Genomic DNA, 23446 nt, shown 5'->3' with positions numbered 1-23446 from the left:
AAGTTTTTCAACATAACAAGTAAAGAGAACAACAGTACAATGACCTCCACATACATGCCACTCAACTACAACGGTCATCAGTTTACAGCCAATCTCGTTTCAACCAGACTTCACTTGCTGGATTATCTTGAAGTAAATTCTAGAGATCATATCATTTCACGTAGAGCTACCAAATGATAAAGACTTATTTACTAAACATAACCCCAGTATCTCTATCATATCTAAGATATAAATGATAACTCCTAACATTACCAAATATCATTATTTTTTACATTTTGCTTATTGTCTCACAAATTTTTACAGTGAGCTTTTCTCAAACCAGGAGCCAAAAACGGTCCACACACTGCATTTAGTAACATGTCTAATGTGTTTCTTAAGTCTCTCTAGCTCTCTCTTTTGAAATTCTTGTGACATATTTGTTGAAGAAGCTGGACCATTTGCCCTAGAGAATTTTGAATTACGCTGCACTCCTATGAGGGTTGTATAAGGAGGTGGTTCTCAAATGTAGCTTGCAATTCATGTCACTGAAAAGGGCTCATAAAAATGCGGGTTGCTGAGCCCCATCCCGTAGTTTCTGATTCAGTCGGTCTGGGCTTGGCCTGAGAACCTGCATTTCTAACAGGTTCCTTGAGGATCATGATACTGCGGGTCCAGGCACACACTTTAAGAACCACTGGTATAAATCCTCCTCTGCATGCCACATCGCCTTTCAGTTGGTGTTTCTAACCAAAGGTTTGCTCTGAGTGAGGGATTTTATTTCTTATGGGAATCTTCAAAAGTAGTATTACGTACTTTTCTCAGGAGGCACAAAATGTCCTTTGTTCACTTTTGTGGGACTAGCAGCCACTGATGGTTATTACTTAATTTCATTTGGCTTTATGAATTATTTATATTCCAATAATTCTATCATTTCTTATTAATTTATTTCTGGAACACTTTTACTGAAAGAAAACTTCTTTCATCAACTATTTGGTTACTCAGAGGTACAGTTCCTATGTTAAAGGCAGCTTAAACCTTGTTTCCTGTACCCCACCTTTTATAAACCAGTTTTAAGAATAATGAATTTTTTCCTAATATCCTCTAAAAGTGATGTCTGAGGTTTTAAAAAAACTTAAGAACTAATGAATTTTAATATATCCAATGCATTTGAACATATAACAGTTCTTATTTTTATTGGCGCTCAAATTATCCTGTGTTTCACCAGTGTGAGCCCCTTTGTGTGGGTTCTTGAGTCCTTTTGACATGATCCTAACAGTTTTTTTTGTTTTGTTTTATTTTAATTGAGATATAATTGACATGTAACTTTATGTTAGTTTCAGATATACAACATAATGATTTGATATTGCAAAGTGTATATATTGCAAAGTGATCACAATAAGTCTAGTTAACAACTGTCACCATACATAGTTACAATTTTTTTTCCCTTGTGATGAGAATTTTTAAGAGCCCTCATAGCAACTCTCAGATATCCAAGTAAGTACAGGCATACCTAATTTTATTGCACTTTGCTTTATTACGCGTCACAGACATTGCAATTTTTTAAAACTTGAAGGTTTGTGGCAGTTGAAAAAGACTATAGATTCCCTGTTTCCAACATTGGCTCACTTTGTGTCTTTTTCACATTTTGGCAATTCTCATAATATATAAAACTTTTTCAGTTTTTCAAGCTTCCTTGTTTATTTCTTGTCTGTCTCCCCACACAGAATGTAAGCTTACTTGTTTATTTCTTGTCTTTTCCCCCCCGCACAGAATGTAAGTACCGTGAGGGCAGGGCCTTTTCTGTTTAGTTCACTGCTGTTTCCCCAGAACATGGAACAGTGCGTGACAATAAATGTTGGCTGAATGAATGAACCTGAGTTACTTTAAGTATATCAGGATAACGGTTCATATTTTCTTCTATAAATATGCTCTTGGTTTTCTCTTCCCGCTTCAGAACTACAGTGTAAATAACAGGGAATAGTAAAAAATATGGAAGATGAGTTATTTTGCTTTAAATATTCCCCAGATAACTGTTCATGAACAGGGTTAATAGTAGCCTGGATAATAAGATGAGGCAAGTATAGAGAAGTTCCTCTGCTTAAAGGAAATGTATTTTTCCTTTAAGCAGAAAGGAAGATATATCCAAAGTGACTTGCAATCTTTACATGTATTGCCACTGCATAGAGTGTGCATGGGTGCATCAAAGCCTTCCTTCTTGCTGATAGAGTGACTGGATGTTAGACATCTGTTATATAAAATAGACCAGCTTCGTCTATACTGAAACCCAGTCAGTGATAAAGCCTGATGCCTAAAAAGGGACTCCTATGTGTTGGCATGCACTAGCTTCACTTGGCTTCAACACCCTCTACACGAACAGTTTCCATCCCTCTCCTTGAAGTCCTCAAACAAAACCCCGCCTTCTGAATCCACATCAGTTGGATTCCATTCTCCCCACTTCTTCAGTCATGTTTCCTATCTCTTGCTCATTATTGATGGCATACGCCCAGTGCTTTACACATAATCCATAAATCAGTCTTTGGTTCCTGTTGTCCAATGACTCAACCCTCAGGCTGGTGCAACATTTTCTTACCATCTTCCATTTTAACACATTATCTCTGTTTAACATGTCGTCTCTGGGTCCAGATTTTGTGAGCCTCTTCTCTCTTAACACTTCCAAAAAGAGTGCTTTTGCACTTTATTGGGCAAGATCGTCAATTGACATTTGTAAAGTCACCAAATAATCAAAACACAAACACAGCAAATACAATGGAGACCAACAATTTGTGAACTTAGACAAAAATGACAACATAAAAGTATTGAAGTCACCTCCTAGATGTAGCTAGGGTTGACAGGCTTTCTCACTAGAGTGGCTTGACTCAAACCTAGGAAAGTTCTCAAAGTAAAAGTTGGTGCATATAAGAATGTCTAAAAGGACAGTTGCAGATGGATGAAGGTTTTTACTAAGATAAACATCAGCTTTGAAACAGTGAATATATCAGAATCCATTACTTTTCATTTTCTAGTTGACAAGTGCTTAAAGCAAAGAGTCTATCAACCATTTTCTTATGGAGGCACACAGGCAAAATGACTGGATTTACGACCTGGAGCTGCCTGTCCCCAGGCAGCGGTGCAGCCCCCTGGGCAATGCATGGGCGTGAAGGGACCCCAGTCTTTGCCAGCTGTTGGTGTGGTCACCGATAACTTGCTAAATCTGTTAGAAAAATCTCACCATCCCTGTGTTTTAAAGGTGTCTGGTTGATACTTGTGAATGCTGTACCTCAAAATATGAGGTTTGGACTCATTGGCATAACTCTGCTGACAATTGAGAATTACTCATATTTAGTCATTTTGGCTAATTCAAATAAAGAATGATTACTAATTTTCATACAAAAAGATGTCAAGATCTAGGCAATCAAACCATAGTGTAATTAACAATACAGCTGAAGCTATATGCTTTGGGGTGGTTTTTTTTGCCCACCATTGAGGCTGTTATTTGTCATTTAAATTGGATTTTTGGTTTTATTTTTTTTTATCTCATCTCTTTCAAATGTACCTCACACCAGCATACAACTTTTAAATATCTGAACTATGTAAAAGCAGTGATGAATCTCAGTGGCAGTACTTAGAGTACTTAAAAAATTCTTGTTTTGTTTCGTTTAGAATTTGAAACATGCCTGTCGGTAATGATGCAATTATGCCCACACTAAAATGAATAAAAGAAACAGAATGCATGACACTAAAGTAACGGGAAATTACTGAAATAAATTAAAATACAACAAATCAGAAATACAGAAACAAAATACCATTAAGACTTGTAAAAATCTACTTTTTTCTGTCCCCCTCTGCCGTCCCACTTTATCCTCTAAATGATCTCTCCATCTCATTTTTAAGCCCTCTTTAAAATTGTACCAATTTTTAAAATCCAATTACATCTATTTCTTTAATATTGTTTTGGGTATTATCTTGTCAAACTTAATAGGGCCTGAATATGTCCCAAGGAAGTCCATTTGAAAGAACCATTCTTTTTTTTTTAATTAAAAATACTTTATTGCTAATAAAGGCTGACCAGTGTCTGAGCTTTAGAGAGCCATGATCTTTATGCTGGTGGAGGGTTTCAGCCCAGTACTGATGCTTGCTGACGCTTTGGGTGGTGATTGCTGGTGGTTCAGTGGCTGTAGCAATTTGAGAGAACCATTCTAAGGCAAAGGGCAGGGTACAAAACTGAATACTGAAAGGTTCCAGGCTTTAAACAGGGAACGTTCCATAAACGTGTACGTATATAAGTAGTTTGGGGCTCACGGTGCTTTTACCCTAAAGAAACCTCATTAATTTAACCATGGTAATTAGTCACCCAGATGACCCACTAAACCCTATTTGATCATGCTTTATCTGATTGGGTGTACAGTATGTAATCTGAGTCTCCTTTTTGATTGGATCCACTTGGGGATTTCAATCCCATGAGTTCCTCTTTCGCCCATAAAGTTAACTAGACCTTGACATGCTCATTTGGGCAAACCAACCACCACAGTCTATGGAAAAACATATTAAAGGCAACACAGAATCGCTTCTCCATCACTTCCCCCTTTCCCTTCTCTCATGTCAACCAAGAATGAACTTTTGAGAGCAGCAGAAGAAAGAGCAGTGGATTGAGATCACTTTTCATTCCGAGGACTTCTCACCCCAGTGGTCACTCATATGTGTTGACCATCCAAATTAAACCTGTACTCCTAGGGATGCCAGATGAGGAAAACACCTGTCCTCAAAAATATTAGAATTATAGGTCAATATTAAAGGAAGAGTTGTGTGAAATACAGAGGTGTGGGCAAAGTACCAAGAACATACACACAGAGAACAATTTTCTAATTTTTAAAATTGTTTTGACATCATAACAACATAAAAATGAGAAAATTTTTGTTTTTATTTGTTTGTTACTGAATTTTCTATCTTGCCTTTCATATATTCTGTGTCAATTCTCTCAAATGACCATCAGAAAGTCAGTCAAGCAGAACAGCATTTATTAGATCTACTCTAGTGAGAACCCTCACCACGTTGACAGTTGTGGGCTTTTACAGAAAGGGGAGGTCCAGATTTATAGGGTTTGGGGATCTGGGTGCACATGGTTAGGGCAGACCTTTCTGGTGGGGAGCTGATTGGGATTGGGTAGCGTTCATGACATAATAGTTGGGGGTTGGTAGACACAATGAGAGAAGGATTTTGAAGGGACCCTTGATATGAAGTCTGGTTTGACATGTGAGCCATTGCCAGGTGAGCAGTCTATGGTTCTGTTAAAGGAGATGGCTACTCAGATGAACAAACTGGTTAAATTATTTGCAGGAACTTCTTGAAGCAAACAGTGAAATTATTTATTACATTACAAGCTTATCTTCAAAAGCAGGGTTTTTTCTGGAACAAGCAATTAGGTCTCAGTGGTCTTGGTTCTCAGCCCCAATAGTTAAGCTATGTAGATGCAGGTGGTTTCAATTCTCATCTCACCCAAACAGCTGCTTGGTTTCCCAGCATGACATCTCCTTTTTGGTTGCTCTCAGCACACTTGGCTGTTTCTCCATTTGTGTGGTTTGTTGATGTGTGTATTATTTCTTCTGCAAGCTCCATGGAAGCAGAGCCCCAGCCGGACTCACTTTTGCTGTCTCTGTAGAATCTGGCCTCATACATAGTAGACACACACAGAAAAGTTGCTCAATAAAGAATGAATGAATGTTGTAATTCAACCTCTGGCCAATCATAATGTTTATTACTATTAGTGAAATGAAAAAACCTGACAAATTTCTGATTGTGTCTCATTATCAGTAAGACTTATTCTTCAGCAGTACCTCATGGGAAGATAAGGCATCTCATAGCCACTGAGAACTGACTCAGAAAAGGCATTTGAATTAATATGGCAGCTACAATGAACTAGAAGATATCAATGTGCATCTGTGTTATGAAATCACAAACATCTGAGCTTAATCCACCCTATTTTAAGCTACCAGAAGAGGCTTTTGTGTGCTTTTTGGGTAGTAACTGCCTGATTTATAAGTAAGAAACTGAATAAATAATATTTATGGCTTCTTTCAGCTTATTCGTAAAGCTTCAAAATCTACAAATGTTCATGCTTTCACACTCAGATAAGCTATGCTTCCTGAAATAGCGGTTATACTAGATGGTATTCCTTCTTCAAACTACATACATGCTCATATATGTTCATGATAAATAAAAACTCAGGTCTATAAGTTCTTGAATTTTTACTCAATTTTTCCCAAAGTTGTCTTTATATATACTCAAGTTTTCATGTAGTCCTTTTTATTATGAAAAGTTACAAATGTACAATTAGATATAGAAAATAACATAATGAATGCTCATGAACCCACTGTCCAGCTTTGTCAATGTCTTACTTTTCACATTGCTTCAGATAAATCTGTCAGGTTAATTAATATTTTTGTATCTGTTTCATCATCTCTAAAATGGGGATAATAGTAGTAACTCTCTCATAGGGTTATTGTGAGATTAAATGAATTATTATATGTAAAGCACGAAGAAAAGTGCTTTGTCCATAGTAAATGTTACAGAAATGTTAGCTTTTATTTTTAACAATTATTATAATAAACTTTCAAGACAGATTTGAAGCATCCCCTCCCCTTTTCTATGATCCTGTTTCAATCTCTCCTTTCAGTCTCTCCAATGGTGCTTACCATTTGTGTGCATTATTTTACCCTCTTAGTATATTTGTATGAATCCATATTGTTTAATAGGTTTTCTAAACTTCATATAAGTGAATCATACTGTGAGTGAACTATTGCAACATTTTTTCTTAACTTACGTTTTTGATATTTATATACTTGACACACTTTACCCTAGTTAATTTTTATTAGCCCACTTCCTAAAAGTCTTTGCTCAAATGCCATTTTCTCAACAAGAAATATTCTGAGCATCTTACTTGAAATTATCCAACCCCGCTCTTATCCCCTTTACACGATTCTTTTTTTCTCTTTCTGATAGAGTGCTCATAACTTTTGAAAATATTTCATAATTTATCTCCACCTTAGAATACAAGTTCCAAGGAGGGATTTTTGTCTATTTTCATTTTTCTAATGTGGCCCATGCTGTAACAGAGCCTTGCAGGGAGTGGGTGCACAATGGTTTTGAATGACTAATGTTGAATGATTTTGTCTCTTGCCTTATTGATGGTCATTTCAGATGTTTCCCTTCGTTGTTGCTGTTATTACAAAACCGTGCAGTAAATATTCTTGTAACTACCTCCTTGTGTAACTGTGTAAGTTTCTCTCTGGTAGACACCTACAAGTGACATTGCTGCATAAAACATGAATATCTTCAAGATTCTTTTTAACTGGTTTAGGATGTCTTAGACTCATAAGAGTTGGCTATTGAAAATAATCCTCTATAGACATCAGTAAAATCCTATCAGCAGAGAGGAATTATTAAACTTGGTTTTATTTATTGAAGTCATAATGCTTTTAAATTTGATTATATAACATCCTACTGCTGACTTTGAACGCAGTTGCTCAGTCAAGATGTCTTAGTGAATTTTCCATGCATTCTGTTAACACCTGGCTCACAGACTAATTCAGAAATGGCTACTTCAGCAAAGTGCCTGGAGACGCTAATCAACCAGGCTTAACTGGAGTGGAAAGGAGCCCATCACACCCATTCACCGATCCAGCCTGCAGGTGTACCCTGCCCTCCCCCCCGTTTCAGCTTGTGATTAAAGGTAGTTGTCCAGTGTTCTGCTGCATCATCTTTGATCACATTGAATTATCATCGGTTTGTGATGCTATTTCATCATTAGCCAGTTTCCTTTTCAAAGTTGTACCTAAGGGAAAAATAGAAGGTAACTGTAATTGTCAAGCCTACATTAGGGATTCTAAGCTATAGCCAAGAGAGAGAAATTAATCCTCAAATCATTTCACACCAAACAGCAGCAGTCTGCAAATTGCAGATTATTTGTGACATGTGGCCAGTGCCGGTAGCACATCAGAGAGCTGAAATCCATTTCAATTTTTATCCCAAGCCCACGTGCACACGGTTTTCCATTGAACCAAAAGGATATCACAATTGCTCCCGTGATTATTTGCAAGGAAATTAAAGAGAAAAATAGTGATTGAAGACTCATGTAGTTTTTAACACTTTTCAATGGAATATATTTTCCAAATGAGTTTCCCCTACTTCACAGCATGGTTATTGAGGAAATTCAGCAAAAGCTTTCTAAAAAAGTTGTAGTCAGTTAATTCCCCAAAGGTTTTTGGTTTTCTGTGTTTTCCTAGCTATCGGTGACTTTGTGGAAATTATCCACAACTTTGTAATGCATTTTCCCTGGGAGATTCATAATTAGATTGTAAAATAATCTTTATGGTATGAGAACAGAATGAAAGTAGATGTTGATTACAGATACTAATTGAAAGGAAAATCCCAGTTTCAAAATTATCCTTTAAAAAATTAAGATTCAAGTCTGTCTTTATATGCCTTGTTATATAAATTTCCTTATTAATTTTTAATACCAAACAGCAACTTATTTACAGTAAGATCAGATGTTTAGAAAGCAGGTGCACGCAGTGAATGAGGAGTTTCATAGCTGGGAAAAAAACAATTGAAGAGCACAAACCTGTGAGTATATCATTAGGATAAATCCAGAATGAGATGAAGTTCTAATTTCAATGACAACAAAACAGCCTTTTAAAGTTGGGTCAAGGACAAGAAAAAAATAGGGAAATGACAGCGAAGATGGTAGCACAATGTTAAGAGGTTGAAAAAGCTACCCCATTGCTGTTTTTCCTATTTTCTTGAGCATAGAGAATGTTTCCCATGATGGAAAAGACAGAAAGAACAACTGAAGGAGGAACTTGTGCTTAAGAAAATTGAGAACAGAACAAAGAACAGACAAACATTTTGTGTCCTTAGATCTCCAAACACTTCTATATATAATCTCAGAGTCACTGTCAGGAATCCTTGAAATATCATAAAGAAAAAACAGAGTTCAGTGTTCTGGAGATGGATTTTTTTAACTTTTCAAAATGAGGAAAGATTGAATCTCAAAAATTGAGAAGCAATGAGTTTGATGTCAGTTTCAGCCATCAACTACCAAAAAAAAGTGTGAGCACTTATAAGCATTATGAGCTAGCTCAGAGTCACCAAAGCTGAAATGTGGAAGAAGTCATATGAACCCATTGTGAAACTTCCTGACCTTGAAGTGAGAGCTGGACCCTGGGTTGCAGAGGTTGAGCTGGCAACTGGAGACAGATGGAAGGCACACATAGGGGTTCTGTTGAAGCCGTAAAGCAACTGTGGAGGAGAGAATTAGAACAACGGACTGAAGATGACAGAAAGACAAAGGGACAAAAAAGAAATGGAGAAGGAAAGGAATGGGTAAAAGAATAGTAAAGTGAATTTCACAACTTAAGGGAGAATTGTTTTTAAAATGGTGGGTTGACGTAATGTCAGATACTACAGAGAGATGGAAGGGAGCAGGGACTGGGCGAGGGCCATTGGCAGTTAAGTCCTGAACTAAGCAAAGGAGTCCTGCCCTAGGGCCCTCTCTGTTCCCCCATCCCTTTCGCTAGGAGCCCACAGGTCCTGAGCCCTGCCTGGGTTCAGAATTCCCTGCATAAACAGCCCTGAGACCCTTAACTGGCTCTGTCTTCCTGAAAGCAATGGCCAACAGGTAACTCGTGGTGGGGGGTGGGTTGTGGAGCTTGAACCTATGGGCTCCACCATATAGGTATGTGAGGGGCTCTTCAAGAATATAGGAACCCGGGAGTAGAAGGAAGCGACTTGGCTGTGCCGGTATAGCCAGATTCAGGACCAGACCTCCAAGGGGTCTGAGAGTTCCAGGTCATCACCTTCCACATCCTCAGACAGCTGTATTTGTCAAAGTAAAAGGGTGAAACATATTTTATTCATTTATTTTTGCGGTACGCGGGCCTCTCACTGTTGTGGCCTCTCCCGTTGCGGAGCACAGGCTCTGGACGCGCAGGCTCAGCGGCCATGGCTCACGGGCCCAGCCGCTCCGCGGCATGTGGGATCTTCCCGGACCGGGGCACGAACCCGTGTCCCCTGCATCGGCAGGCGGACTCTCAACCACTGAGCCACCAGGAAAGCCCCGAAACATATTTTTTAACAGTTTTTTAGTTTGATTTATAACTTTTAAATATTCAGACAAATAATATTCAGACAAAGTTGTTACACTTTCCCTGGACCAACAAGTTAGAGGTCTGTTCTAGGGGTAGACCTGGCTCTTGGGTCTCAAAATCAGAGTGGGCATTCGAATGCTTTATCAGTAGGGTGGAAGGAAACCCACCAGTAAGCTGTCAGAAGTAAAAGGTGGAAGTGAATGTTGCAAGTGTGAGAACTCTCATCTAAAAAGCCTGACTTTGCAAACAAAGAGAATATGCCTCTCAAAGCCTTTTTGGAACAAAGCACCATAAGGTCACAGGTTTGGTCTGTCCGACCTCAGGTTCCCCAGCATCTGGTCAAATGTCTGACACTAAATACATGAATGAGTGTGGCAGCAACAAATAAATAGGAGTCTTCCCGCATACTACATTTGAACATGAATATTGCCAACTACAAGGTCAAATCAAAGAATAAAGGGAGGGGAAATGAACATCTGGATGCTTCCTATAAATTTTCACATATATTACAGATCACTTCAGCCAAATGGGTATTTTCCCCAGGAAAGAGAAGGTTAATAAGGGTTTAAAAGGATTGGATATGATCTCTATCACAGATCTAGAGCTAGTATCTAGAAAGATCCTTCTAACAACAAGAATGTTTCATTATTAGAATGGAATTCTTTCACTGATCCTCTGATCCCTGTCACTGGAAATCTTGAGACAGAGTCTATAATGTAGCTGGCAGAGGTGTTACTGAAGGGAATTCTGTACCAAGAGGGAGGTTGTTTTAGAGAGAGTAATCACTAATAGCTCTTTAAAAACTAAGATATTTTTGTTCTTTAATACATGACTATGTATTACGTAAATCTGTCTTTGATCATTGCAGAAATTAAATGCCAGCAAGTCCATAAAATCTGAGAACTAGATCTGATTGTCGTTGGTATAAACAGAATAATCAGAGTGCCTCTGGGAGTTGTGTGGCTGTCTTAAGGGAAATATTTTGACATTTCCACAATGGTCTGAGTAATTGCCTATCATGGTGGCCCCAATCTGAACCAACTCAGCAGGCCTGGCCTCTATCTCCCATTGATAACAGAGCCCAACTCTTGCTGAAAATTAGCTTTATGTTGACAAGGCCAGTAGGAAATGAAACATTTAAAGAACTCTTTCTTGTTTCAATAGTGGTATACTAATATTTTGTGTTTAAAAATTCAACCTTGTGCCCTGGGGCAATAGACTTTCACTCAGAGGTCCTGAAAGTGTGCCATACAGGCTTGTGTAGTCACCTATTTTCCAGTGCTCTTGCTCAGGAAAACCAGAAAGCAATGCCTTTCCCTCTTAATTAATTTATTCACTCAGCAAGTATTTATTGAGTATTACCCTTGTGCTGGACCCTGTGCTCGTTCCCAGGTCCTAGATAAAGCAGTGAGCAAGTCTCCGTCCTCGTGGAGCCTGTCTGTATTCAGGGTAGGAAAAGCAGATATTAACAAATAATTACACACATAGTTAATGGAACTGTGCCATGTGTTATACATATGGGCCCTCAAACTGCTTTTTTTATATTTATTTCATTTATTTTTTATTTTATTTATTTATTTTGGCTGTGCTGGGTCTCAGTTGCAGCACGTGAGATCTTTAGTTGCGGCATGTGGACTTCTTAGTTGCAGCATGCAGACTCTTAGTTGTGGCATGCATGCGGGATCTACTTCCCCAGCCAGGGATCAAACCCAGGCCCCCTGCATTGAGAGTGCAGAGTCTTACCCACTGGACCACCAGGGAAGTCCCACAAACTGCTTTTTAAATCAATTTAATAAGTTGTCATTGATGCAAGCTTTATATGTGCACCAACACATTCAAGTTGAATGTATTACCTTTTTTCAAGAGTATGATGATATACAATAAGACTGTACTGACTGGCTCTACCACCAAAGAAAGCCCGTGTTTGTTACCAAGTCCAAGCTGTACTGCTCACTGCACAACAGGCCAATAAATCAAGAGACAAAGTGTTAGGGCAAGGAATAGCAACTTAATTTGGAAAGCCAGCGAGTGGAGAAGATGATGGACTTGTGTCCCAAAGAACCATCTTACTCAAGTTAGAATTCAGGCTTCTTTTATACCTAAAGGGGAGAGGGTGTGGCTTGTTGTTGCAAACTTCTTCCGGCCAGAATTCTTTGTTCTCGCAGCTGTCGCTGTAGGTTTGGTCACAATACTCCTATAAAACTCCAACAAGACAAGTGTTATCCTCTGTTCTGCAACTTTTTATCTCTATATGAATGGAAAAGTGTTATACCTTTAAAGGTCAGAGCCTTGAGAATGAGCTATCCTGTATATTTCAGGCTGTAGGCAACATGGCAACATTCTTTAACAAAAGGTGCAGGGCCAGCATGACTAAGCCCTGGAAACAGAGCACAAAGGTTAGAGCTAAAGAAATAGATTCAATATGGAGTCAGGTTTGTTCTCTGTTACGTGTTCATTGTCCCGTCCTGTTTATTTTTTTTATAGTCACTCCATGATGAACACTTAAACCTTTGAAATTCTGTTTTGCTTTTGTTTTTTGTTGTGTTTAGATTTTTGATGTCTCTACAGTAGTATATTTTCTCCCCCAAACACAAGAAATGTACTCAGGTTAATCAGACTAATCTTATTAGTTTGAGGGTGAAAATAATGTAGTATGTAAAATTCCGAACTTGTGGCATTTTTATATACAGATCTAACATCCACTTCTGTTAAACCACCCTCACAGGCAGAAAGTAGTTTGCAGTGCATAGTCTGGGATTTAGAGGTAAAATTTCAAGGTAGAACTCTCTGTTACTCAGCTCTGTCATTTACTTTACTTACAACCTGGGTATCAAAAGGCAAGTAACCTTGAATATTACAGAAGAGCTACAAGTAGAAAACAGAGCCCCTCCCTCCCTCGGCCACAATGAAAAACAGATCAGCTCTGGTTAAACAGCTCTGGTTAAACAGATCAGCTCTTCTGTTTAACTGATCTGTCGTCAGTTCTCTTCTTTGACATCTTTGTGGAATATTTGTTCTTAAACCACAGCTTGTTTGCCATAATCATCCATCTGTTGATTGTATACTCAAGTAATGCCCTCACTATGTGTCATGACTGACTCAGAAGGCTAAGCAGAAGCTAGATTAAACAGTTGTAACTGTCCTTTTTGTCGGAAATTTGAGTTAGGTTCCCTTTTGCACGTTTGGATAAGTGGAGGTGCTCGGGGATCTGCGGCTTAAGTTATGTGCATTATTGCCTCTATTAATTCACCTTATAAGTCTAGATATGTAAAGAGAGCAACTTGAAATGACCAGTGAGATTAAAAAATTTTTCCAGCTAGTTCAAAGGTAAAAATATGTCATAAAGCTTTATGATATCACATGAAGATATCAAATTGCTTATTTATTATTTTAGATTATTATAGTGAATAAATGAATTAATAATTAATAAAAAGGCCACAGATTTAAAGCCTTAAATGTATACTAGCCATGCGCATACCTACTGGATCATCTCTTATCTTCAGCACATTGTCGTAATAAACCTCAATTACTTAATCGGATATTGAACTCCTTTAGCAAAATTAGCCTCTAAATATTGAGGGTTTGGTTAAAAAGGTATTTTTGAAACAGCAGCAGAACAACTTTGTCAAGTACGGTCTCACAAGTACTCCTGTATTCCAGAGACGCTCAGAATAACAGCTACCATTCATTAAGAGCCTACTATGTACAAGGAACTGTACTAGGTAATATATATACAAACATAGAGATACACACACACACCATTCACAACCCCGTAAGTTGTGTCTCCTTTTCACAGGTAGAAAATGAAGGCTTTAGAGCTGACACAATATCTTTGATCCAAGATAATAGAGCTACTTAGTAGCACAGGTAAACAGTCCCTTCATTTCCTTCTCCTCTTCTTGCTTCACCACTGTTTCTCACTTCCTCCTGGGCCAGGCACCTGGGGCGTGGGCCGGGCTGGGGCTGACAACACCTCCACCCTCACATGTAGGGTAAAGAGAGTGTGTAATCCACTCACTGAGGGAGAGAGGAGAGCCAAGGATAACCAGGAAAATGCACACATCTAGGGTGGATGCTAATCACCCTTCTCTAGGCATGTGGGGAGGGACTCTGTGTCCTGAGGTGCGTGTCTGTGCCTCACATATTCTCGATTTTATACACAGTCTTCATTCACAGAGATGTTACCATTTAGTGCATTCTTTCGATCCAGCTAGATTTGTGAAGTCTTCTCAGGCAACATTATACTTCTTTTCCTTTTCGTATCACACCGGAAACAGTGCTGGACACAACACTGATGCTTAGCTTATTTCTTCAGCAAATTTATTTTCAAGGAAAGACTTCGATAACAAATTAAAATGCCTAGGGTACTACATGTTATACAGCTCATTGTTTCTCACTCTAAAACCATTGTTTAATGGGCTTTCCAAGTAAATTAGAGCTTCATATTTGCCCTCCAAGAGAAGCCATGGTTTCTACGTTCTAATCTGCACAAGACTAGGAAGAAGTGACCGTCTCCCCATCATCAGCTTCAAAACCCGCCACCTGAGAGAGTCTCAGGCTCTTACTTGGGAAATCACCTGCTAACGTCAACGATCATTGAATTTCTTCTTACAGCAGAAATGACCTAGTGTCTAACTTTATTTATTACTAGCTAGCATATAGCTAGCTAGTTGTTGCAGAACTAGAGCATCAGCCCAGGCCATGATGACGATACGTTGTTTTAAAAGGCATGAAGCCCCCAGTTTTGATAGTTGATATAAATATATATCAAATATATATATCAAATATTTATTCGAACATGTTGCACATGTAATAGGAACTGAGGTAAATAGGCCTTTAATGTGAGGGTATGTGTCAGTCTGACAGGGAGTTGGGTTGTGTTTAATGTTTGCTGTAGTTGAAGACGCCAGTGATGCCAGATTCATCTAGTTTTCTTGATTTTTGTCTCCGCTCCTGACTTCGGGCTTCCCTAAGCACTCCTCCTCAGACAGAATCTGTGTCTTGAAGCTCTTTCGGCTGCCACCCACTGTCATTTTACTGGAGGTCTATTGGTATGTGGTAAGATTAATTGGTGGGGGGCGGGGGCAATAGTGATCTTCTGATTAATTCTCAGTCTTCTAGTGGGTCTGTTTCTTGGGTCTGTGACCCTCACGAGTATTTCTCCAGTGGTACAGGGATTTGTCCTTTTTTTCCCCTGCCTCCTACTCCCTCCCCCACAGGTAGCATTCTCAGTCTATGTCCTTGAAGCCCGGATTCCTGTGGACTGTTCTTCCCCCATTTGGTGAGACAGGCTGGGGTTAGAGGAGTGCCCTTCTCCCATAGCTCCAGGGTAGGTGTTGGCAAAGTCCTTCCCCAGGAGGGCAGACCTTTGCTATGGAGAAGGCTCTGGACACTTTTCACAATGCTTACTCTTCCCCTCCCTCTTCCAGTGCCACAAGGGGATCCTCACCTTTTGAGGACCTGGTGGATTTCTTAGAGATAAAGATCGGGAAAATCTGTAAGACCTCGGCCCCTAGAGTTTCTCATTCTCACACTAGTCCACACCCCATTTATAGCAATTCATCAAAATTACTGTCTAAATGTTTCTACCAGTTTATTGTTCCAGCAACTTCTGCTCCACATAAGCAGATCAAGTTGTGACTCACTGGACTTGCCTGTCTCTCCAGATATCAGGGAGGTGCTTTTCCCTGTGACATCAGTTCTGTGATTGGGCCAAGAAAAGTTATTGATTTTCAGTTTGCCCAGATTTTTCTTATTATAAGGATGGGAGTAAAAACTTCCAAGCCCTTTACATGTTAGAACTGAAAAGAAGAAGTCTTGACCTTTATTTCTTAAGACAATAAATCATGTAGCAGTTATTTCAACTAGCTGCCTCCCTTTTAAATAATTAAAAATTTTAAAAGAAGTAGCAACAGTCAATAGATATGGAGATGCCATTAATATCATCAGCAATAAATTCACTTTCTCATTTTTTGGGTCATTTCATCCTGCTTTCCATACGTTCAAAACTGCTGCTTGCGGTAACGGTGGTGATTATTCTTAATAAAGGAATTGGCATTTAGAGTAACCAATTCATTCAAGAGCATATAGCTAGCTAGTTGTTGCAGAACTAGAGCATCAACCCAGGCCATGATGACGATACCTTGTTTTAAAAGGCATGAAGCCCCAATTTTGATATTTCCCTGCTGTAATACATACCTCCAACTGCTCTATTTTCAAGTGGTGACAATGGCCGCAGGCTATTCTTTTGAGAAAATTGGATGAAAGGAGAAGGAAAGAGAGAGGATGGTAACTCTCTGCTCAAGGCTGGATTTTTGCTGAATTTTTAAAGGGGAAGATTTGAATACATATGTAGTTTGAAGTGAACAAGCTGCGGAGCAGCAGAGTTTGAGGAGAGTGAGTGAATGCTGAGTTAGACCATAACGAGCTGAGAGGGGACAGGTTAGGACAGATGACTAATGACTCTTGTTTTGAAGAGGAGGAACCATTTCCCCTTTTATCCTGGAGGAGTAGAGATGGAGGATACAGAGGGGTTGTAACTGGGAAGGGATATGAAGTTAGGGGTGGTACACTTGATATAGTGGCCCCAGGGTGGGGGGTGGGCGTGCGGGGTTCTCTGGAAGGCTCTGAAGGTCTGAAGTAGAGAACGGGTACAAGATGTTCACTGGGGTATGCACCTGGGAAAGGAGAAGGGGGCAGGATTGGGCTGAATAAGAAGTTGAACTGCCATGCAGGCCCAACAAAGCCTCAGCCCACCAGCAGAAACTTGGGAGCAAATGTTGCCCAACAGCAGCTCATGTTGGGATAAAACAGATGGGCAGGTCCACCTCCCCCTCACCCAGTCAGCAGATTCAGGGATCCTGGGGAAGATGTGACCTCGGGCGAGGCGGCTCTCTGCAGCTGAGGAAGACCAGACTGCAGGCCAAGGCATCTCTTGCTGTCCTCCTGCAGCTCGGCCACAAGCCTTCCTTGCAGGGGGTCTGGGTCCCGCATCTCCATGTTCACCACAACAGCTTTATATTTTTAGACTTGTGTCAAGTGAGGTCCTATTTTGAGAATGAAGTGTTAAAGGTTAATTGAGAAGAATGGTGATGATTTGGAAGAGTCCCCAAGGGAGAGGGGAGAGGGTGCTGGCCAAAGATAAGTGACAGAAGCAAGTTGCTTGACAGTGAGTGGACCCCGAGTCTGCAGTAGCACCATTCTCAACAAGGATGCAGCTTCAGGCAGATGGTCTGAATTTCTTTTAGAAGATATTCTAGTCCCATTTTACTATACTAGCTGTGACTGGCAGAACTGGAACAGAGGAAGGAAAAACAGGTGGTGATGTTTACCCAGAGCTGGATATTGGCAAAGAAGGTACAGTAGAGGTACAAAGGAGTCATGGATTCTAAGCATCACTGACATCTTCACATGTGGGGTTCAGGCTGGGGAGAGAGGTTTGAGGTCAGACGGAGTCTGCTTAACCAATAAGCAAAGTACATACAGGGCTGGAGGTCAGAGCTGGGCCCTCTGGGGAGAGGAAAGAGGAGGGGTGAAGGAGGAGCCCCTCCCAGGAGCCACAGTCACCGAGCTGGGTGGGCAGTGACCACGCGGTGGATGACTCACCCATGGAACAACTGCTGTTGAACAGCTCATCCAGCCAGGCCGTGTTCTAGGCATGGCTGATAGAGCAGTGACAAAACAGCAGTGGTCCTGCACTTGTCGCCTTTGCATTTCAGCAGCAGGAGAGAGAAAACAAAGTGAATGTTACATTGGAACTGTAGGTTAGAAGATGATGAGAGCTATGGAGAAAATACAACAGTGATGGGGATTTGGGGGGATATAGGTAGGCTACCGTTTCACCCAGGGTGGTCCTGCGAGCCCTCACTGAGAAGGTGACATTTGAGCAGGGACTTGAAGGAGGCAGGGAGTGCTGCATGCAGATATCAGGGTCGAGAGCTTTCCAGACAGAGGGAGCAGCAAGTGCAAAGTCCTGGAGACAGAAGCCTCCCTGGGGTGGTCAGAGCCAAGAGCAGGTCAACGGGGCTCAAGTGCAATGAGCAAGGGAGAGAGAAGGCTCAGGGGCTACACAGTGAGCCAGGCAGTGGAGGACCTTACATAGGCCAATGAGGGCCTTGGAGTTGACTCTTGGTGAGATGGAAAACCCATGGCGGATGGCATGATATCCAACGTACATATTTTAACAGGAGCCTCTTAACTGTTACCTTTTTTATAAATTTATTTATTTATTTATATTTATTTTTGGCTGTGTTGGGTCTTCATTTCTGTGTGAGGGCTTCCTCCAGTTGTGGCGAGTGGGGGCCACTCTTCATCGCGGTGCGCAGGCCTCTCACTGTCGCGGCCTCTCCCATTGCAGAGCACAGGCTCCAGACGCACAGGCTCAGTAGTTGTGGCTCACGGGCTTAGTTGCTCCGCGGCATGTGGGATCTTCCCAGACCAGGGCTCGAACCCGTGTCCCCTGCATTCGTAGGGGATTCTTAACCACTGCGCCACCAGGGAAGCCCCTTAACTGTTATCTTGAGAAGAGACTGAATGACGGGGCAGCTGATGGCTGCACACTGTCGAGGACATGATGTGGGCCAAGTAGACAGCAGTGGCCTCAAAAGATGATCCATTGTCGTGTGTGTGGACCCTGTGTGAAGAATTTGGAAGAATTCAAAGTACACCATTGACCCCTGTCCTCACGCGGTCTTCATCTGCCCTCCTTCCCACCTCCAGGAACTTTTCCCTCTCTCCCTGCGCTACTGCATTCCACGTTCATGTCTTGCATTTCTAGTTTTATTTTTAAAACCCATTTCACACTAGCTTTGTATCTGTCCATTTCCCATGCTGATGTTCCTGTGATGAGCATGGTTACGGATACCCCTCCCTGGTCTTAAATAGCTTGACCCCTTACAACTCTTCCCTTCTAACTCTATGCCATCTCTATCCTTGTTTTTTATAGTTTATTGCATCCACCAGGTGTTTCAGGTAATTAGTTAGTCTTCTGTTAAAGATGTTTATATTTGAGCTATCATTGACATCAATCCTCGTAGTTATATCTTAGGAGAATGTTAAAATACAAATTCTGAAAATAGGCTAATTTTAAATTCTGTTTTTTATTTTACCTAGCATTAAAATAAGTCAAATCAGTTTTTCTCAAGTGGGAAGAATGCTAAGGACCACTTGTAAAGGAAAAAAATTATCCTCTAAAACTAAGTTTTGAATGAAACTATTTTTTAATGATATTTCTTAAATATGTCTAGATATAAATTTAGAAAGAAACTTTTTATGCTTATACAACTAGAAGACCCAAATGAAAATGTATAAATTAAATATAAATGAAAGCACAAAACCAAAAGTATTCAAGTTAACTCTGTGAATTTAATATAGCAGATGTTGTCATCTTACTGAAACTAAGTCAGTGCTTGGGGTACAAACAGGGCCCTGAGTGGTCTGATCTTAGCCTGCCTATGACCCTGAGCTTGGGGAACCTCAGTTCTGCCGCCTCTCCTCCTGTGCAACTCCTCCCCTCATATACTTGGCACCAAACCACGGGACCCTCGCTTGTTGGGAATTTGACCCTGGAATTCTCGCTGCCTCTGTTCCTTTCCTTATTAGTTGCATAAAACTAAAATATGCCTCCTTGCTCCCAAGGAGATCTAAAACTCAAGAACTGAGAGGACTCTGAATTTCCACAGCAGTTTTTGGTTGAATGGCAGCCAATCAAATTATCCAGAATATACCTTTACTAATTGTTTAGATCAGAACAGCAACTCTGAAATGAACAACTTCCCAAAAAGAACCACAGTCTGCAAGTCTTCGTGGCCTCCAGTGGGAGAAAAACAGTGTCTCTTGCAAAGGTCGGGATCTGGCTTTCCTTCTTTGTAGTATTGGACATGCGTGTGGCAATTAATTTACTAGATTTTCCACCAAAATATTCACCTTGGGATTTCCGTTTATTTTCTTGGACTCTTGTCAGGTGGTGACATCACCTGTTTACATTTTGTTCGTATTTGTAAAATATCTTTTGTATTACCTTAGTGAACATTTACGGACCACTTTCTCAGGGTATGAAATGCAATAATGTCGAAGACGAATATATATTGAATATAGTAACAAAGACTAAATCTCCGTTCCGGCGTTTCATATGACCACAGAGTTTCAGAGTTGGAACTAACTCAAGTCAAATTCATCTCTAAAATATTCTGCATAAGTAGTCATTTACCCTCTGTCTGGAAGCCTCCAGTTACTGGCTTATAAGGCAATGTATTCCATTTTTAAATTAGAAATTTATTCATATTGAACCCAAGTATTCCTGCTGTAATTTTACCTGTTCATTTTAATTCTACCTTCTAGAATAATGCACACATCTAATCCTTCTTGCAAAGGATAGCTCCTTCACCCTGCGGAGACAGTCGCCTCCCTCCACGGCCCACCCTCCCCCAGGCAAACGTCCTCAGTACTTTCCACGTTCTTACATCACAATATGGAGAAATGCCTCAGCCTCAGCGGTTGCTTTGGCACATTTTCATACAACCCATTTTCCTTAATAGAAATGTCAACAGATTCTGTCATTCATAGATTTGATCCCAAAGAAACAGGTTTTTATATCAATTCTGTTTCCAGAGTTTATATTATAAATGACTGCAAATTAATACTGTGGAATAATTCTATTTAAAAGGCAGGGATGGAACACATTTTAAGTGATAACTAGTATGCCCTGGCATAGATAGATATATAGATAAATAGATAGACAGATGTATATACTTATGTATACATATGTATATGTATATGTATGAGTATGATTTATTTATTTACTTATTTCTTTTTACAACTGAAAAAAGAAAATGTGAAAGCTTGCATAGGCTCTCACTGTCTGGGTAGAACTAGCAGACGATGGGCACAAGGCTGCCCTGGCCCTCTTCCCAGGTCTTTTCCGTAAGAGACACTTTCCAAACGGAAATGCAGCATCTTTAGGGTCTTGACAAATCCTCCTGGAAGAACCAGGCAAGATTCTGAACTATAGCCGAATCCCATGAAGACGGGGCATCCAGATGCCCCATCTTCATCCTTCACTCTCGATGTGCAGAAGCCCAGCCGGGAGGCTGAGGAAACAGGATGTGATAAATAAGTGAAATGAACCTACATGTGCCAACTCCCCATCTCTGGCCCCATGAAATCCTGGCTCTATATTAGGGATAAGTGACATGCTGGGCAGAAATGACACAGTGTCCTAAGGCCCCACAAAGGCCAGGTCACAATCAGGAGGGGAGAAAAGGCCTGGCCAGGGTCACGTGTGGCTCCTTCCTAAAGAACCACAGTGAGGGGCAGGCTGCAGGCAGAGTGCCCTCGGGCGTTTGCTGTCTGGAGGTTGGTTAGACTGTTTTGCAGGTAAGCATTTGTGTCCTCCCCCAAAGCGACACTGGTCACTGGTAGTCATAACTGCAGTAAGAGCATAGTACTGCACAGAATGGGAATAACACGTTGGTGATTAACTCTCTTCCCAACAGCTGGCTGCCCCAACTCCTTGATTAAAGAGCTCCATCACTTCAGGATCCTTGGAGAAGAGCAGGTGAGTCAGCCTCTCAAAAGCTATGCCAGAGTGTTGTGGAAGATAGACGGTAATGAGGCCGTTTAGGCTCTCTCCGGGGAGGCAAGGGGTGTCTCCTGACCCTCAGCGCCTGAAACGGGAAAGGGAGCCGTGCAGGAGCTATGTGTGGGAACACTCTTTCCCTCTTCTATCCATCAGGCCTGACAGGTTATTAATTGGTACATCTGCTACCTGCCAGAGCATTACATCTCGGGACACGGCAGTAAGCAGGTACAACGTAGTGGCAGATAAGCAAATAAGTGCCGAGATGAATTATGCCTAAGAGATCGAGCATCACAGACAGCCCTGATTTGATGTCTGTAGGTGGATGTACAAACTCTTTTCACCAGAATTTTATATTTTGTGTGTTACCTGTATTGCAGTTCAGCCGCTTTGTCTGTGGATGTGAACATGTGACTTATATACAAAAGCTGGCCCATTTAAAGTTGATTATTTAAATGTTGCGTTGTGCTCAGTGAAACATGTCAGGTTCTAAGTAGATGTGTTAAGTTAATAATTCAGAGTGCTAAATATTACCTAGATGTATATGTATAAACACACACACACACACACACGCACACACACACACACACACTTGACCACTTAAAAATAGACCTCCTAATCCTCTATGGAATTACAGGCTCCATATTATTATTTTGTTAAATCTGATGTCAAGCTCTCCTTGAAATACTCATGCCATATAGTTTACAGCATGCTAGTTGACCTATTATATACTCTCGTATTGATTTTTACTCGCAAAGGTGGTCTTTGCCCACTCTGACCAGAGAACATGCAAATGGAGATGTGGCCGCTCAGTTTTGTCAACAGATTTTTGGTTTGTGTGTTTTCGTTTGGTATGTGTATGTCGCAAAGTTGGACTGCCCATTTCCAATATGAGATTTCAAAAGGGGGATTAATTAGGGGAGGATGAAAGGCTGGAATCATTTCCAACTCCTTGAATTAGCAGGTTACAGTGTGCCTCATCCATGTTTTCATACTGTAAATTTCCAGAATAGAGAGCACGGACGTTTATTCAAATACAAGCAAAATCAGTTATCCTCCATTGCAGGTAAGAGCTGCTAACAGACCCCAAACATACCTATTTATGAAAACACCTGTATCTCACAGCTCTTTTCCTGTGAAAGCCTGAGAGATTTCTTATAGCAAGAATCATTGATTGTTACCCTGAGATTTCTGCTCAGGTAATGGAAGCTTCTCTTCTAACTTGTACCAATATTTGCAAATTGTTTCCATGTTTGTTTTAGAGTCATTGGGTGATGAGTAAGGAAAAATGCCAACTATAATCATCTCCTTAGAGTTGCATAAAATTCAAGCCACTTTGCATTTTCTTAGACATTTAATCAAGCCATAATCAAAATCAATATTACTCTGATCAGTTGTGCTACATGGCCACTTGGTGCATCACAGCAGTATTGATTTTTATTTCCTGAAAAACCACATTTCCTTCCTTCCTTCTTTCTTTTCATTCGATGAATACTTAACTGTGCACCTGCTCATGTGCTGTATGCCATTCTTGTTTACAGGGACAGAGGAGTGAAAAAGAAAGCCCTCTCAGGCTCCCATTCTAGTTGAGGAAGGCTATTATGTTACATGCACACAAACATGTTCAGTATATAATATGCTAGATGGTTATCACTGCCATGGAGAAAAGTAAAACCAAAAAGAAGGATAATGAGTACTGGTGGTTGGGGGAGCTGAGATTTTATACAGGGTGGTCAGGAAAGGTCTCACT

General features: G+C 40.5%; 1 protein-coding gene across 12 annotated transcripts in view; it reads left to right on the top strand.

The window, feature by feature from the left end:
* AGPAT4 (1-acylglycerol-3-phosphate O-acyltransferase 4) overlaps positions 1 to 23446 on the top strand; it is a 1398816-nt gene that overhangs the window by 1021010 nt on the left and 354360 nt on the right. For 11 of the 12 annotated variants that reach the window (XR_003793727.1, XR_003793728.1, XM_029224043.1 and 8 more), the window contains one exon: positions 21614 to 21675. The exons of the other annotated variant lie outside the window; for it this stretch is intronic. Coding sequence is in view for 9 of the 11 variants with exons in the window: in XM_029224043.1 (XP_029079876.1) it covers positions 21614 to 21675 (62 nt within the window). In the remaining 2 variants the exon portion in view is untranslated. The remainder of the gene's footprint in view (positions 1 to 21613; positions 21676 to 23446) is intronic. 12 annotated transcript variants of the gene reach the window in all.

This window comes from Monodon monoceros, unplaced genomic scaffold, assembly GCF_005190385.1.
Source record: "Monodon monoceros isolate NGI ecotype Baffin Bay Population unplaced genomic scaffold, NGI_Narwhal_1 Super_Scaffold_15, whole genome shotgun sequence".
NCBI classification, from domain to species: domain Eukaryota; kingdom Metazoa; phylum Chordata; class Mammalia; order Artiodactyla; family Monodontidae; genus Monodon; species Monodon monoceros.
This window is presented reverse-complemented; position numbering and strand designations above follow the sequence as displayed.